Source organism: Somniosus microcephalus, chromosome 6 (assembly GCF_052327205.1).
Source record: "Somniosus microcephalus isolate GS21.2 chromosome 6, FLI_Smic_1.0, whole genome shotgun sequence".
Taxonomy (NCBI): domain Eukaryota; kingdom Metazoa; phylum Chordata; class Chondrichthyes; order Squaliformes; family Somniosidae; genus Somniosus; species Somniosus microcephalus.
Window position 1 is genome coordinate 36,099,119 of NC_140992.1, and position 16,558 is coordinate 36,115,676.

A 16,558-nucleotide genomic window follows, 5' to 3' on the forward strand; every position below is an offset into this window, starting at 1 on the left:
TATTGATTGTGTTTGTATGGAGTCTCCTACCAACCATCATTACCAAAGCTCAATGAAACTATTACAAAGGCTTCCGAAGAGACCAGTGAATTTGAGTTTGTTTAAAATGCTTTTTGACAAAATATTATAACTTTGGGAAGAATCAAAGCATTGTAATGCTATATCATTTGAAGCTGTGAAGGTGTTTGACCTTCAAACTAAAGGACAATCAAAGTGTTTAGATTGTACTTCTGTCTTCAGTTGAGGTCACTGATTTTAATGGAAATTTAGAGGGAACTAGCATTAACTTAACCCGGAGAGTGCTGAATAGTGATAGCAGTTTTCAAAGGGCACACTTCACTTCCCCCATCTGTGGATAATATGGCTCTGCATTGTGAATGCTGGCTGATGTACACAACCTATGGAATCAGAAGGCAATTCAACTCAACAAACCTATATAATTGCATATATAATCTCTATCTTATGAACTCTATGATGGTGCTCCTCATATACATAGCTGTTTCAAATAATATATATATAAAATATAGATGTAGACTTGGGTATAAATTTACAGACAACAAAAAAAAAAGTAATCAACTCTGAAGAGGACAATAAGGATGTCAGAAGGACTTGGGCTTGTAGTTTGAGCAGATAGATGTCAGATGAAATTTAATATGGAGAAGTGTGAGCTGATGTATTTTGGAAGGAGGAGAGAAAATGTATACCAAATGGTAAAACTTTAAAAGGAGTAGAAAAGTAGAATACACAAATCTGTAGAGGTAGGTGCAATTTCTTTTTTTTAAAAAGTATATGGGAATATTAGGTTTTGTAACTAGAGGCATCGAGTACAAAAGCAATGGGGAAATGTCAACCCTAAACACATCATTGATTCGACCACAGTTAGAATATTGTGTACTGTTTTGGGGGATCTTCTTTAAGAAGGATTTCAAAGCAATGGACAGAGTACAGAAGAGATTCACTAGGCTGATGGCAAGGATGAGGGGGCTTTGTTGTAAGTAGAGACTGGAGAAACTTGGACTCTTTTCATCAAAACAGAGAAGGATCGGAGATGATCTGATCGAGGGCTTCAAAATTATAAGGGGTTGATTTAGGGTAAATACGGGAAATATGGTTTCCACTGGTCAGGGAGTCGGTAATTAAAAGGCATAAATTTAAGATGGAATGAAGAGGTTAGAGGATTGTTTTTATGCAGTGTTGTTAGGAAACCGTGGTGGAAGCAGAATCCATAATGGCTTTTAAAAGGAGTGGATAAATACTTCAAGAAGAAAAATGTTAATAAGGGAATAGGGTAGGGGAATGGCACACAGTGAACAGCTCTTTCAGAGAGTTGGCATAGGCGTGATGGGGCGATTAGACTATGTTGTAAAATTCTACGATTCTCTGACACATGCAATGAAATATCAAGGTTATATATGAAAAATTCATACCTCATGGCACACAAATGCAAATGTGAAGAAATAACATATTAAATAGCCATGTAACTATAGCAGTATAATTGAAAGCCAAGAGAAAACTGAAGAATATTTGAGCCAGACAACTGTATCCCACTGCAGTCTAAATAAGGGGTAAAAATGTCTGGAGGCAGGGAGCACTACCTTGCAAAGTTGTTTCTTTCCCTGCTTTTGGGGGTCAAATACTGCCAGTTGCCATTTTATTCTTGCAGTGGCAAGGTGACCCCTCAGGCTATCCTTGCAGCCCATATTGCTAGCCTGTACAGAAGGTCTGCGGCCAGAATGAAAAACTTTCTGTAGCATTTGACTGCTATGCAATAGGTATGGTTCCAGCAAAAATCCCATCCATCCTGTACATTCCCCTCTGTAACAGTGAATGCTGTCTCAGTTAACACCTGATTCATCAGGGAAAGAGGGGTTCCAGAGTAGGAGAGAGGGGAAAAGGTTGCTTTGCAGCTCTTAAATAAAGGGCTTAGCTTGATGGGCTGATTCTTCCAGTTCCTCATGGCCTTGATCCCTCTGTCAAAAGATAACTTTCTTTCAACCCTAAATATATTGTGCCCCATCTTTCAACAGCTCAGAGGACAAACTAATGGGCAGAAACTATTTAACTGCAAAGCTGGCCTGGCTCCTTGGTTCGTGTGATCTGATAAGTCATGAACATCTCATGTGGCTTTTGGATGCAAGTATTCATCACCAGTCAGACTCTAGCAATGACTGTGGGAAGTGAGCACCAAAGCCATTAGCAATGGTAAAATGCTGAGCTAGGGATCAATTTAATGAACAAAGCATTGATTAGCTTTCCCGCCTGACATGCAGACTGTGGGTCATTAGCTATGATTGAACATTGAGAGTAAAATAAATTGGTCCCGAGATCAAGTAAGATGCTTTTTTTTTAAAAGAAAGAGAGCACTTTAGAGCATCAGTTCTGCCCTCTTCACTCCCCACGCTAATAAAAGATTGTATGAAAGGCATAGTCCTACATATACAGCACATGCCCTTTTTGACATGCAGACACAAAAGAGGCATCTGGGCTGCCCTGAGTTAACCAGGCCACAATTGTGCATTACAGTTGGCACCTACATCCCTGGGTTTGGGAAGGGAAGAATTGCAAAGGGGATGATAGCAAAATACTGCAGATGTTGGAAATCCGAAATAACAACAGAAAATGCTGGAAAAACTCAGCAGGTCAGGCAACATCCGTGGAGAGAAATTTGAGTTGACGTTTCGGGTTTGACCCTTCTTCAAAACTGGAGAGAAAAGGAACTAGATCGAAGGCAGGGCTGCGATCGGACAAAAGAATAAAAGAACCAAAAGAAGTAAAAGAGATTAGAAGCTAGACGAGATGGTAATAGGCTGGGATTAGGTGTAAAGTGTACTGGCAGGGCAAAAGATAGCTGCCAGGTGTGAGAGAGAAACAAAAGGAAAGGGGGGGGGAGGAAAGGAGTGGAAAAATATAAGTAAAAATGAAATAGGGGCCGAGGTTATGATCTGAAATTGTTGAACTCGATATTGAGACCGGAAGGCTGCAGAGTGCCTAATCGGAAGATGAGGTGCTGTTCCTCGAGTTTACGTTGAGCTTCCGTGGAACAGTACAAGAGGCCAAGGACGGTGAGGTCCGAGTGGGAATGGAGCGGTGAATTGAAATGACAGGCGACCGGAAGCTCGGGGTCACCCTTACGGACTGAACGGAGGTGTTCCATTCCAAATTGTTCCATTCCAAATTGTGAGCCAGTGACCCCTGCAGGCAACCAAATGTGTGGTTGTATGGTGAGGGCAAGTTGCAGCAGTCCCTCCCTTCCACCCATGTGCAAGGGCCTATTTGCATTCAATTGTCCAGTATCTCCCATGAATGAGCATTTATAATAATCAACTTTATTGTCATTGTTAGTGCACAAGTGCAGTACAACAAAATGTAGGCTTGCGGCTCCCGAGAGTGTACATTTAGATTAAGACATTTAAACATTCAACATTCATTTGGCTTGTAATACATTAACATAAACATAACCATAATAAAGTGCATTGGCAGATGTGCAAGCTTTAGAGTTTATTTGTGGAGTTCAGTAGGATGACAGCCCTGGGAAAGAAGCTGTTCCTAAATCTGGTAGTACGGGTGCGAATGCATCTGTAGCGTCTCCCAGCTGAGCTACTGGTGGCCACGGAGATCTGTTACTGGATTAGTCATCCTGAGGCTGGACTAATGATCCTGAGAACTTTGGTTCAAATCCCATTATGGCAGTTTGAGAATTTGAATTCGGTTTGTTTAAAAAAAAAAAAAAAAAAAAAACTGGATACGAAATCTGAAGTCAATAAAAAGTGACCGTGAAGCTGTCGGATTTTTTTTTTTTAATTGGTTCACTAATGTCCTTTAGGGAAGGAAATCACCCATCCTTACTGAGTCTGGCCTGTATGTGACTTCAGTCCCACACTAACGTGGTTGACTCTCAAACTGCTTTCTAAAGTGGCCTAGCAAGCTGCTCAGTTGTATCAAACTAGAGCAACTAAGGATGGACATTAAATGCCGACCATTCAAGCAACAACCACATCCTAAGAATTAAATAAAGAGTCAAGAGGTATCCTGTGCAATTCACCAGTGAATCTTATAATGTTTAACGTCAATTTTATGCGACATGTATTCATTTTCACTTCGCCGAAACTCGTGTCTGCATGCGAGTCATGTAGTATGGAACAATTTACAGGCCAAAGCATGACTTAGAAATTTCTTGAGTTGGGAAGAGCAATAAGGCAAATACAGGAAACTTTGTTATATCCGGCACCGACGGGACCGAGCTATTGCCGATCTATCAAAACTGCCGGACATAAAGTTAATGTTGAAGCATACGGAGGTTTTCATCTCCGTATCTGACAACAAACACTGTTGCTTAACAACAGCTTGTAAACAGTCGGCCCGTACCTTGGAAGCGTCTCTGTAGCTTAGCAACAGCTTCAGAGAGACTTTCCAGAGCCCGACTGTTGAAAACAAAGCCACGAGAAGAAAAAAAACCTAACAAAACGGCTCCTGATTTCTGCCGGTAGATCAAGGTTTCCGGACATACAACCTCCAGATAAACCAAAGTTTCCTGTAGATGCATTTTGGGAAAAAAAAATGTATGATTCATCGTGCAGTCTACTGTGACATTAACTGTCTCAGTTAATTCTCCAAAAAGTCGTGCATTTCAGTTACATGTTTCAGTGATCGTCTCAATATATATACCTCCTAGTCTCAACATATGTACCTCCTTGACTCAATTTTAATTGTGAATGCATTTGAACAGTTGGCAATTCAGCAAGATATTGAAGTGTGAAGGATGTCCTGTTACCAGTGGTTATTTGCAAGGTTGCATGCCAGCACTGATGGCATTATTTATATATCAATATTACAGTACTGTTGGTTCTGTATCTGGGGTAGACTGAATCACCAAGTTATTTGTCTTGTTAGCCAGCAACCAATTCACTGGATTGCAATTGCTGAATTCTGCTAATTGTGTTGTTTGTTATGGAGCGGCCTTTACATGCATGGTAAAAGCATAATATGGTTTTTATATCAAGAGCAACTACAAAGCTGAGAAACCTTTCGATCTACTGATGGTTATATTAAATAATTGAGAGCGCTATGCTGGAATAGGCAACCTTCAGCTTGAGAAAACATTTTTAAAGTTCCTGGTCCTAATAGAAAGCCTATTTGTTTTAATTTAATCATATTAATATTTAAAATGTAATTTCATAAATTAATTTGTGAGGAAAAATCATTTAAATCCTTTCTTTTCCACTTCCTTCTGCCCCCCCCCTCCCCCCGACAGTAATATGAGTAAATCATTGTCAGTTGGGATATAGAGAGAGAATCAATATAGTGCTGAATGTTTCCATTAATGGGTAATATGAAACAAATAGTTAGGCTTGTGGTAAGAGGATATTAGTTCTAATGATGGTAAATAACTCTGTTCCTTCCCAAAATGTAGGCATTATTAAGCCTATCAAAAATATAACCCTAGGTTTGCGCAAATGCTCCATACCTTGAACTTAGCAGTTAGAGACACATTTGATATTTGAATAAAACTGATGCAATTCAATGAGGGTTGATGGATTTTAAATTAATTCTCAATAATAGAAGCAATGTTCAGAGATAGCTTTGCAGACACAGGATATTATTGCTTTCAGAGTTTATGAATTAATCAGAAGTGACAATAATGTTTTTAGATTTAAAAATAAATAAAATGAAGTCTAGACTAATGCAGATTCAATAAATTGTGAATCAATTCATTAACCACTGTCCCCACACACAATTCATTTCATTCTGACCAAATTAATTTCTTGATGGGAAACAAATGATTGAATTCTTCAAGGCCTGCTGGAATAATTCTTTACAAACAATGTAAACTGTTTTGGTTTATTTGTGATTACAAAATGTTCTGTACCTGAGTGTTGAATTATAATTATCTCCAATTTGTAGGACGTTGCTGTTTCCAGATTCTAGTTTGGCAATATGTGAATGTCTGCAAACTGTAAAGGGTCAAAGATAATTCCATTAAATGAAATTTTCACCTGAATCTTTGACTTTGTGATTACATTGCAACACACAATGAATGTATCCTCATCCCTTAGTGTACATTTTACATCTAAATATTGAATTGGGCCTTTCAGCCCAGCCAACTTAACAGTTACCAGTACTGTTCCAGACTTTGGAAACTGGGTCCGGCTATAAAATGGCAGCACTACATTTTGCCTTCATTAAAAACTGTAAACAGACTATTGGTGGTAGAATCCATAATTATTTTTACTGCAAATAATCCCAAATCAAAGCAAACAAACTCTTTAATTTACTTTTGTGCAAGGTTTTCTTTTAAATGTATTTAACATTGTATAAAAATTCATGCTCTTAATCAGCAGCCTTCTCTTGATAATCTAGTGAGACCTAACAGCTGTTGTGACAAACCTCAGGTGATCTTTATATAAAGATAGCTTCATAAATGCCAGTTCATTAAATTTAGCATTGGGACTAAACAAGGCAGCCTGTCTTAAAGACACATTTCACTACAGTTTTGAAATCTTTTTTGTGGAAGCATTTAGACTGTTAATGAAATGGACACTTCTAGGTTTTTTTCTGCTGCCTCTGGCAATAATTGCTTTAGAATAATTTCAAATAATATATGAACTGCTCTGGAAAGTCACTCTAATACTGAAGCTGTTATAATTCAGGTTGAATATCGCAATACTGAGTCATACACTTGGTCCTATGTCACAATGCTTCAACCAGCCTCCAGAATGAACAAAAGGTGGATAAGAAAATAAAAACAGTAGATATTATATTCTATGTAAGAGTTCCAGGGACCTGCTGGATTTTGAGTCTGACTTCTCAAATTCAAAAGAGAAACTCAGTCAAATACAAAATGAACTAATCGCACTACTTTTATGTTTGAATTATCTCTGAAGCCTGTATATCCAAATTCTCTGTTTAGTTATTGCAAATACCTTTGAATTTAAGTCTCATTGTCGAAACGTCTGTACTTTTGATATATAATCTGTGTGTATCTGTTTATATATAATCTGAACACCTTGTGTAAAAAAAAAAAAAAATGGATAGCTGGGAGTGAGTTATACACTTTAACTTGCAGTTGTCCATTGTTTTATATAAGAATTTCCTCAGCCTCTTGGTTATATTGTTTTGTAATCCTCTCCAGGTGTAATTTGTGTTTTAGAATTGTATGTTTAACCCTTGCTTTGTTGCTTACCAAAGCCAACACTTGTCGAGTATTTTTAAGTGTTAGAATTGCTTGGCTTACTACTCGCATTGAAAAGCTCTGAATCAGTAGTCGTATGGACCTAAATCAACCCCTTTAAGTGATTTCAGAAGCATCAAAAATTAGAATCAAATAAATGCCAACTGCCAGGCTAGATATTCATGAATTACAGCAACTTACATTTCATATGGCTCCATTAATGAAGAAAAATTCCCACTGTGCTTCACCGAGACATAATCGGACAATAATGGATACCGAGCCAAATATAAGATGGGGTGATGAAATGAGTTATAAGGAGGGTCTTGAAAGGGAGATGGAGAGGCAGAAGGGGATAGGAAGGGAATTGCAGAGTGTGGGGCCTAAATGACTGAATGCACAGCTGGCAGTGGTGGGCGAAGGAAGGAGAGCATGCATAAGAAGTTGGAGAAACAAAGTGTTCTGGGGAGGAGGTATGTCTAGAACAGGTTAGAAATGAGGGGCGAGGCCATGAAGGGATTTAAACAAGAGGATTGGTGTTGGTGGTATCGAGAGCCAATGTAGGTCAGAAAGGACCGGCGCGATGGATGAGTGAGATTTGGTGTTGGATAGGATACAGGATTCAGTGTTTTTGGATGAGCTGAAGTTTACAGTGTGGAGGATGGGAGTCTGGCCAAAAGAGCAGTGAAATAGTCAAGTTTGGAAGTAACAGGCATGGATGATAGTTTCAGTAGCAGATAGGCTGAAGCAGGGGTGGAGGCAGGCAATGTTAGAGGTGGAAGTAGGCAGTCTTTGTGATAGAGAGGATATGGGATTCGGAAGCTCCGCTCCGGGTAGTACAAGATGCCAAGGTTGTGAACAGTCTGCTTCAACTTGAGGCATTGGCTGGGGAAAGGGTAATTCAATCGGAGGCAGGGGTACAGAAATTGGCGTTGGTCTTCCCAGTGTTTAACTGAAGGAAATTGCAGCTCATCCAAGACTGGATGTTGGACAAACAGTCTGACAGCACAGACACATTGGAGTGGTGGAGAGGTAGAGCTGGGTGTCGTCAGCATACATGTGGAAGATGACTCCCATGTCTGCAGATGATATTGCCAAGGGGCAGCAGGTAGATTAGGAAGCAAGTGGGGGGTGGTGGGGGTGTTGATCCTTGGGGGACCCCAGAGGTAATGGTGTAGGGCAGGAAGAGAAGCCATTGCTGTAGGTACTGTGACTGAGTGTAACCAAGCAAGAGCAGGGAAATGAACAGCGGAGTAGAGGCATTGGAGGAGCATGATGTGATCAACCGTGTTTAAAGGCTACAGAGAGGACGTGGAGGGATAATGCACTGCAATCACAGAGGCTGTCATTTGTGACTTTGACTAGGACTGTTTTAGTGCTTTGGCAGGGCGGAAACATGATTGGAGAGATTCAGCTGTGGAGTTGCAGGAAAGATGGACTGAATTTGGGAGGTGCCAACACGCTCAAAGACTTTGGAGAGGAAAGGAGATTGGAGATGTTTGCAAGGACAGAGGGGTTGAGGTTTTTTCAGGAGGGTGTGATGAAGGTGGCTTTGAAAGAGAGGAGAGCATTTACAACGTTAGAGAGCATGGGAGCCATGAATGAAAGTTATGTGGTCATCAGTTTAGTGGGAATGGGGTCAAGAGAGTAGGTGGTGAACCAGATGAGCTCAGAAAGCACATGAGGGGAGCTGGGAGAAAAGCTAGAGAAAGAAGCATGATCAAGGCTAGTGCAGGGGGGAGTCTGCAGGGAAGTTTGGTTTGCTGGGAAAGGTGGGGGGAGCAGCAGAGCCAGCTGACCGGATGGTCTCAGTCTTGGCGACAAAGAAGTCCATGAGCACCTCGCACTTGTTGAAGGTGGGAGTCAATTGTGCAGAGGAGAGGGGTCAAAAGAAATGGCTGGTAGTGGAAAAAAGAAGCCAGGGGTTATCTTTGATTTCCAGGCTGATTCTTGATTCGGTCAAATCTGGTGATGGATGGCTAAACCAGTCATGCACCAGTTGGACTTGAAGGAATGAAGTTGGGGACCATATTGGGGGTAATGCCCAGGAAGAGGGAGAGTAAAGATTTTAATGGGAACAAAGGCATCAAAGGTGAAGATGAAGGAGGGGTTGAGCAGATCGACAATTGCAGATATGTCATGGTGGATGGAAGGTCAAAGGCTAGGCAGCTGACGGTTTGAAAGTGCTATTGTGAGTGACTTGGAGGAAAAGTTTTCAAGCGCAGATGCAAAAGGAAGTGAAGAATTATACATTCTTTGCCTGTAAGATTATATGGCCGTTTCTAAAGTCTATAGAAAGTTTTCACCTCTGTTCTACTCTGTTCTTTTTTTCCCTCTGTCTTCTCTCTCCTCCCATGGCTCTGTGCCATGCATCACTTTGAAATAAGGTGGGTGATTTGCACACAGGACATTCACAATGACGCTCTTTAACCAGCTGAAGTCAGTGTGACTTGTCTTCAGCCTTCTGCTTCCTTCTCGTGAAGAAGCAACTAATCTCTGCCTGTTGTCTCCCTGAGAAAGCATGAACTGAAGTTGAGGATCCCAGACTCCAATCCATGATTATTGATCTGTAGTCTAGTGCATCAAGGTGTGAAACCACCAGCCCATTTACACATTTTGTGGAGTAAATGATGATGCTCTAGAATGCTAGACATAAGCTACTTTTTGATTCAAACTTGTCAAATGGATCACAAAGCATTTTTGTGTAGGATGGAGAAAAAACTATTTTATGAATTGAATGTTTACCCAGATTTTTTTTGGTTAATTTTGTGTACATAGACTGCTTTGATTTTCAGTGTATTGTAACAAAAATGTAAAGATGTTTGGAAAAATATGATTGTCTTACCAATGCATCCTATTTTATTTTGTGTTCTTCCAGCCTATTCCCAATTGGAAAATCATATCTCACCATCCAACTATTTAGGGAGTACAGAATACAAACCGACTCTTCCTCCATCATCACCAGGCAGATACTCACCAATTACCAAAGTCATGGGTGATGATGAAATGACCAGGTAAGGTTTCCTGAATTTATAATGCATTTACAATTGCTCAGCAACTGGCATAAAACCGAAAACCCTTCTATTCCTGTTGCTCAGCACTTTGTCCTCATTATCCAGTAAGTCTCATTATAAGAGAATTATAGGCTTTGAAGAATATCCTTAATACACAAAACACTCCCAATAGCTGTTTCTAAACACGTATGCACTTTTATTTTGTTTAGACAAGAAACTCCAGTTTCAAAGTGAATGTTTTCTACTCATTAATGGACAGCCATTTACTCCTTTTGGAGAGATTTTGTCAGAAGGCAGTGCTGTCAACACATTGCTTGCTGTTGGAGTGGATGAACTGCAGACTCTCCAACCTGAAGTATCCATGACTGTCCCAACTCCTGATCGATGTCTCCTGCCCCTGCTGACCAATTATTTTTTACACTTTGATCAATTGGTAACAAAGTCATGTTGGTGTATAACACCTGTTCCTACCACTTTGTTTAGTTGGCTCCTGGGAAATTGATCATTCCTTTTGCATTCACTGTGACTATGTGTGGCTGCCCTCTCGCTGCAGTTTAACCATGAAATGTCTCAAAGCCATCTGGTGAATAAGAGGGACTTTTTTTTTACCTTATTTACAACAGCAATCCCAGTTAGTACCAGAATTAGTGAACAAAATCTTTTGGAATATAAATAATCATCTACCCTAAAATAAAAATGCCAAATCCCTCCTAGTCACCCACTCCAGTGTTTTTCCTGGTACAACTTCTATCTCTATTCAAATCTGTAGGCCACAGCTTTAAGAGTAGATAGTGCCCACCTTGCCTAATAATTCAACCCAGATCTGCATTGACCACCTCAAGCCATATCTCCTTGCCCCCTCTGCAGCCAAATTTTCACTACTCCAGGATCACCTGGATGTTGAGGGCAATTCTAAATCTCCTTCTTTGACAAACTGCTTCCTTTTATTGTTCCTCTATTTTCACCTTATGCAAGTGTGATGAGTTTATAGTCGTCTTCGGCTCCAAAATTAAGGCCATCTGCTTGGCTGTGTTAGCTGGCTCCACTTGCCCCAGTCCATGCATGGCATCCCTCACTACTTTAGGAACTCCATCAAGCATCATGACCCTGTACTCTAGAATTCTCCTAAACCCCAGGGCTTGCTACATCTCTCCCCACCTTAGTAATCCTTCTCCAAACCTACCTCTTCCGCCATGCCTTCAATTACGTTCTCTAACTCTCGCTTACTATTGATTTATCTGTTTCCCCCCTTCCCTTTTGGTAAAGTCCTTTGGACTATATTGCTATGTTAAGGGAGCTCTGTAATTGCCGTAATAAATGATTATAAGCCCGTTCTGTTTACCTGTCTGCTATAATTAGGTATGTAATTTATTGTATTCAGAAACCGTACAAATTTTATTCCAGATACATTTGGCCTATTTTCCCTGTGTTTACGACATGACATCTCATGAATCCCATGGAGTAGATTTTTGTCTTCACTGTCTGGGCAGTAATCTGGCATGATGCACGGCAGCCCTCTGTCGGACCTGCCTGATTTCCATTCCATTGATTTCAGTAGAATGAATATCGGGTACGTTCTATAAAGGTTGTGTGATCTGTCCTGCCAGATTATTGCCTAGGCAGTGAAAACAAAAAGCTACCCCATGATATTTTCACTGAGCATCTTTGAGAATGAGGTTAACCACAAGAGACCCATAGGAGTGAAACCATGAGTTAGTTAATACGATCTTTATTACCTAGTGTTAGTAATTAATGCATCAGTTCCTCTATCCCATCTCAAAGTAGTTGCTAATTACCTTCAGTACCCAGAGGACGAATATAATTTTCAGTTTGCATTTCTGTGTCCTTCCTTTTTATCTACTTCAAGTTGCCAAAACCTCCCTCTTGGGCTACCAAACTTCCTTGAAACCACCTCTCAAGTTTAATGCCATCATTTAGAATTTGGAGATATAAAATGATTAATGCTCCTCAGCAAAGTAGTTTTTTTTTGCTTTAAGTTGACCCTAAGATTTCTGTGAACTGATGGCTGCCCTGCACATGCGGAAAGAAAAACCCTTAAGCAGGGAACTATGCAATTTCAACTAGCAACTGGTATAGTATTGTGATCTGGTGTCAAAATGCTGCTACTAAATTTAAACACCTCCCCCGCAACATTCTGTGATTCTCGACACACCCCTCCATTCCCACCTTCAAAGACCCCCTGAAAACCAACCTCTTCAACTGCACCGCAGTCACCTGCCTTGATGATCTCTAGTTCCTGCTTAATGTCTAAATTGGCCCTTAGTAAAGCACCTTGGGACATCTCGCTATCTGAAAGGAAATGTGAGTTATTTATGGCTGTTCTTAAGCAGGTGTTGGCAGCCTCAATATTCCTGTGAAATGGAATTGATAATTAGTTCTAGACCTATTTGCTTATTGGAGTATTGAATTTGCCTTTCAACTCTAGCACTAATGACTAAAATTAATCATCAAAATGTTAATAAAACTTGCACAGATTTTACACTGAAATCAGCAGACCTTTAAAAATATGATTTAATATTTAACTGTGGGAATAAAAAGCAACCTTATTCCCTGTTTGAAAGCCCCATGATTTCTCATTATTCATGCATCATCCAGTGAGGTAACCTGTACCCCAGTCTCCTTGAAGCATTTCTATTTAAAATGATCTAGTAGTGAATAACGGAAAACCAAGAATTCAAACCTGTATGGAGTAGTCTGTCTTCTGTGTCTGTTTTATATTAAACTAATCCTTCCAGTTTGAAATGGTACTTTGCGTGGGTTTCTTTCTTCTGTGCCCTCATAACTGCTTTTTATGGGGGAGGAGAGAAAAGAACAGTGAACTTTCTCTGCTCGTCCAATCCCTATTTAATTTACTTTTCTCTCTCCTGTTTCCTGCCATGCACATTCTCTATCTAAGAGGCAGGGCTCCCTCTCTCTTTTCCTTGGGGCCCCCCCCCCCCACTCCAAGCTTTTCATTCAGCAACTTCAATAGTTGGCACCAAAAGCTCACCATGTCGAAGGGAAATCACAGATGCGGGCCCATGTCCCATCCTTTAGTGCTACAACATTGTTGACTGATCACCAACTCAGACAGCTTTGGAATGTGGTCCTGTTTAGCAGTTTGTCCCGATGATAAAGTAGATGTTGCCTTTATTTCATATAAAGGTGTGGTAGTATTATTAAAACTGCCTTCGTGTTTGTGTGAGGGAGGCAGAAGGACAGTTTCCTCTTATTTAAAAAGAAAACCTTCCTTTCTGTCACCCAAAAAAATTGAACTGATCTGATCACAGATTGTACTTTCAAGTTAATCAAATGCAGCATTTACGGCACTTTAGGATCTCAGGAGCTCGCTGCCATTCCACCTTTCCCACCCCCAAACTCTTGCCCTCCTACAGATTAATTTTTTCTCTTTACTCCAGTCCATATTCACCAAAATCTCTCTTTGACTTCAAATCTCACTGCTGCTCTTAGGTTAAATATCACGGCACTATATGTAATCTACATGAACAGTTTTTAAATGGTTTTGCTCCCATTTCCTAATTTTCAAGTCGAAGACCATCACTCTGCCATAAGTTACCAATCTACACTATGTACCACCACCATTCTCTTTCAAAAAGTATAATCGACTTATTACTACATTATCCCAAATTCTTGTATTCCATTTTTGCCTTGATTTTCCACTCGAGTTGCTCCAGCTCCCTGATGATAATTCAGTGGGAGAAAGAAAACAAGGAATGGAAGTTTGCACTTAATGGAAAGGATGAGTACAGTGCCAACATGTTCCCGTAAAGGTCAAGGGTGGGACCAACAAGTCCAGGGAACCCTGGATGTCAAGGGATATACAAGAATGGATTAGGAAAAAAAGGGAGGCTTTTCGCAGATACAAAGGACTAAAAACAGTGGAAGCCCAAGAAGAGTATAGAAAGTGCAGGGGGTACTTAAAAAAAGAAGTTAGGAGAACGAAGAGGGGGCATGAAAAAACGCTGGCAGGCAAAATAAAGGAAAATCTCGAGGTGTTTTATACGTATATTAAGGGCAAGAGGATAATCAGGGAAAGAGTAGGGCCCATTAGGGAATATTAAGGGCAAGAGGATAATCAGGGAAAGAGTAGGGCCCATTAGGGACCAAAGTGGCAATCTGTGTGTAGAGCCGGAAGATGTGGGTGAGGTTTTAAATGAATATTTTGCATCTGTGTTCACTATGGAGAAGGACGATGTAGGCATAGAAATCAGGCAGGGGGATTGTGATATACTTCAACAAATTAGTATTGAAAGGGAGGAGGTACTAGCGGTTTTATCGGGCTTAAAAGTGGATAAATCCCCAGGCCCAGACGAGATGTATCCCAGGCTGCTGAGTGAGGCAAGAGAGGAGATTGCAGGGACTCTGACACAAATTTTCAGAACCCCTCTGGCCACAGGGGAGGTGCCAGAGGACTGGAGGACAGCTAACGTAGTACCATTATTCAAGAAGGGTAGTAGGGATAAACCAGGGAATTACAGGCCAGTGAGCCTAACATCAGTGGTAGGGAAATGATTGGAAACAATTCTGAGGGACAGAATTAGTCTCCACTTGGAGAGGCAAGGATTAATCAAGGATAGTCAGCATGGCTTTGTCGGGGGGAGATCATGTCTAACCAATTTGATTGAATTTTTTGAGGGGGTGACTAGGTGTGTGGATGAGGCTCGTGCAGTTGATGTAGTCTACATGGACTTCAGTAAGGCTTTTGACAAAGTCCCGCATGGGAAACTGGTCAAGGAGGTAAGAGCCCATGGGATCCAGGGCAATCCAAAATTGGCTTAGTGGCAAAAGGCAGAGGGTGATGGTTGAAGGTTGTTTTTGTGACTGGAAGCCTGTGTCCAGTGGTGTACCGCAGGGATCGGTGCTGGGTCCCTTGCTGTTTGTAGTGTACATTAATGATTTAGATATGAATGTAGGAGGTATGATCAGTAAGTTTGCAGATGACACGAAAATTGGTGGAGGGGTAAATAGCGAGGAGGGAAGCCTCAGGCTACAGGACGATATAAACAGGTTGGTCAGATGCGCAGAGCAGTGGCAAATGGAATTTAACCCTGAAAAGTGTGAGGTGATGCATTTTGGGAGGACTAACAAGGCAAGGGAATACACAATGAATGGTAGGACCCTAGGAAGGACAGAGGATCAGAGGGACCTTGTGTGGTAAACCACTGTTATACCTGCCTGTGTGGGTGTTTGTATTCCACTGTGTACATGTCTTTACATGCCTCGGCTGACTCCTCCCACGAGTCCAGGTATAAAGGTGACTGCTCCACAGTCCCTCTGTATTCTGGACTGGTCGACCACTCGAGGCACACCTTCATTCTCTTGTTAATAAAAGCCTGTTAGTTACTCACTTAACCTCAGTCTTTTGAGTAATTAATAGCGCATCAATTTTATTAACAAGATTTTTTTATAATGGAGAAGATCCTCACACCAGCATGCCTGGACTTAGACCAGCGGGAGGCGGACGCATCCACCAAGTTTGCTCACTGGCTTAGGTGCTTTGAAAGATTCCTGATCGCCTCCGCTGCAACGGTCAAATCGGATGAGGACAAACTGGATGTCCTGACCTCCAAAGTGAACCACCGAGCGTACTCGGTCATCCAGGACGTGACCTCGTACACGGCTGCTCTCAAGCTCCTCAAGGACCAGTACACGCGCCCAGTGAACGAGGTGTACGCCAGGCACCTCCTGGGGAGTCGTAAACAACAACCTGGGGAATCGACCGAGGAATACCTTCAGGCACTGTCTGTGCTTGGCCGGGCCTGTGGTTGTAAGGATGTAAAGGCCGCCGTGTACACAGAGGAACTTATCCGGGACGCTTTTGTAGCGGGCCACAGGTCCAATTACACCCGACAGCGACTGTTGGAGCAGAGTGACCTCTATCTCAACAAGGCCTCTGAACTCGCACTATCATTGGACGCAGCCTACCGGGGCATGGATGCCTACTCCTCTGCACCGTGGACGCTGCGGGGAACGACAGCCTGGGACACGGTAGGACCGTCTCATAGCGCCGTGCCACCCCAGCCACATCCCAGCAACGGCCCAACTACCGCAGCAGTGTCCCAAGGCCAGAAATGCTACTTCTGTGGCCAGGCCAAACACCCCAGAGCGCGCTGCCCGGCGAAAAATGCGATCTGCTCGGGCTGCGGGAAGAAGGGACACTACGCCAGCGTCTGCAGGGCCAAAGCCACCCCGAACCCCAGCAGCGCCGCGTGTGGGCCGTGCGGGCCGCCATCTTGGGCCTCCCCAGCCATGTGCGAACCACCGGAACAGCAGCCATTTTGGTGCGCCTCCAGCCACATGGGGATCATGGACGCCGCCATCTTGGACGCCAGCCGGGACGCAGCAGGCCCCCAACACC

The 16,558-nt window shown here is 41.9% G+C and overlaps 1 protein-coding gene across 25 annotated transcripts in view; it reads left to right on the top strand.

The window, feature by feature from the left end:
* Positions 1 to 16,558, top strand: part of LOC147115607 (disks large homolog 1) — a 439,472-nt gene that overhangs the window by 295,900 nt on the left and 127,014 nt on the right. For all 25 annotated transcript variants that reach the window (XR_015078647.1, XM_085989989.1, XM_085989992.1 and 22 more), the window contains one exon: positions 10,044 to 10,179. Coding sequence is in view for 24 of the 25 variants with exons in the window: in XM_085989989.1 (XP_085846115.1) it covers positions 10,044 to 10,179 (136 nt within the window). In the remaining variant the exon portion in view is untranslated. The remainder of the gene's footprint in view (positions 1 to 10,043; positions 10,180 to 16,558) is intronic.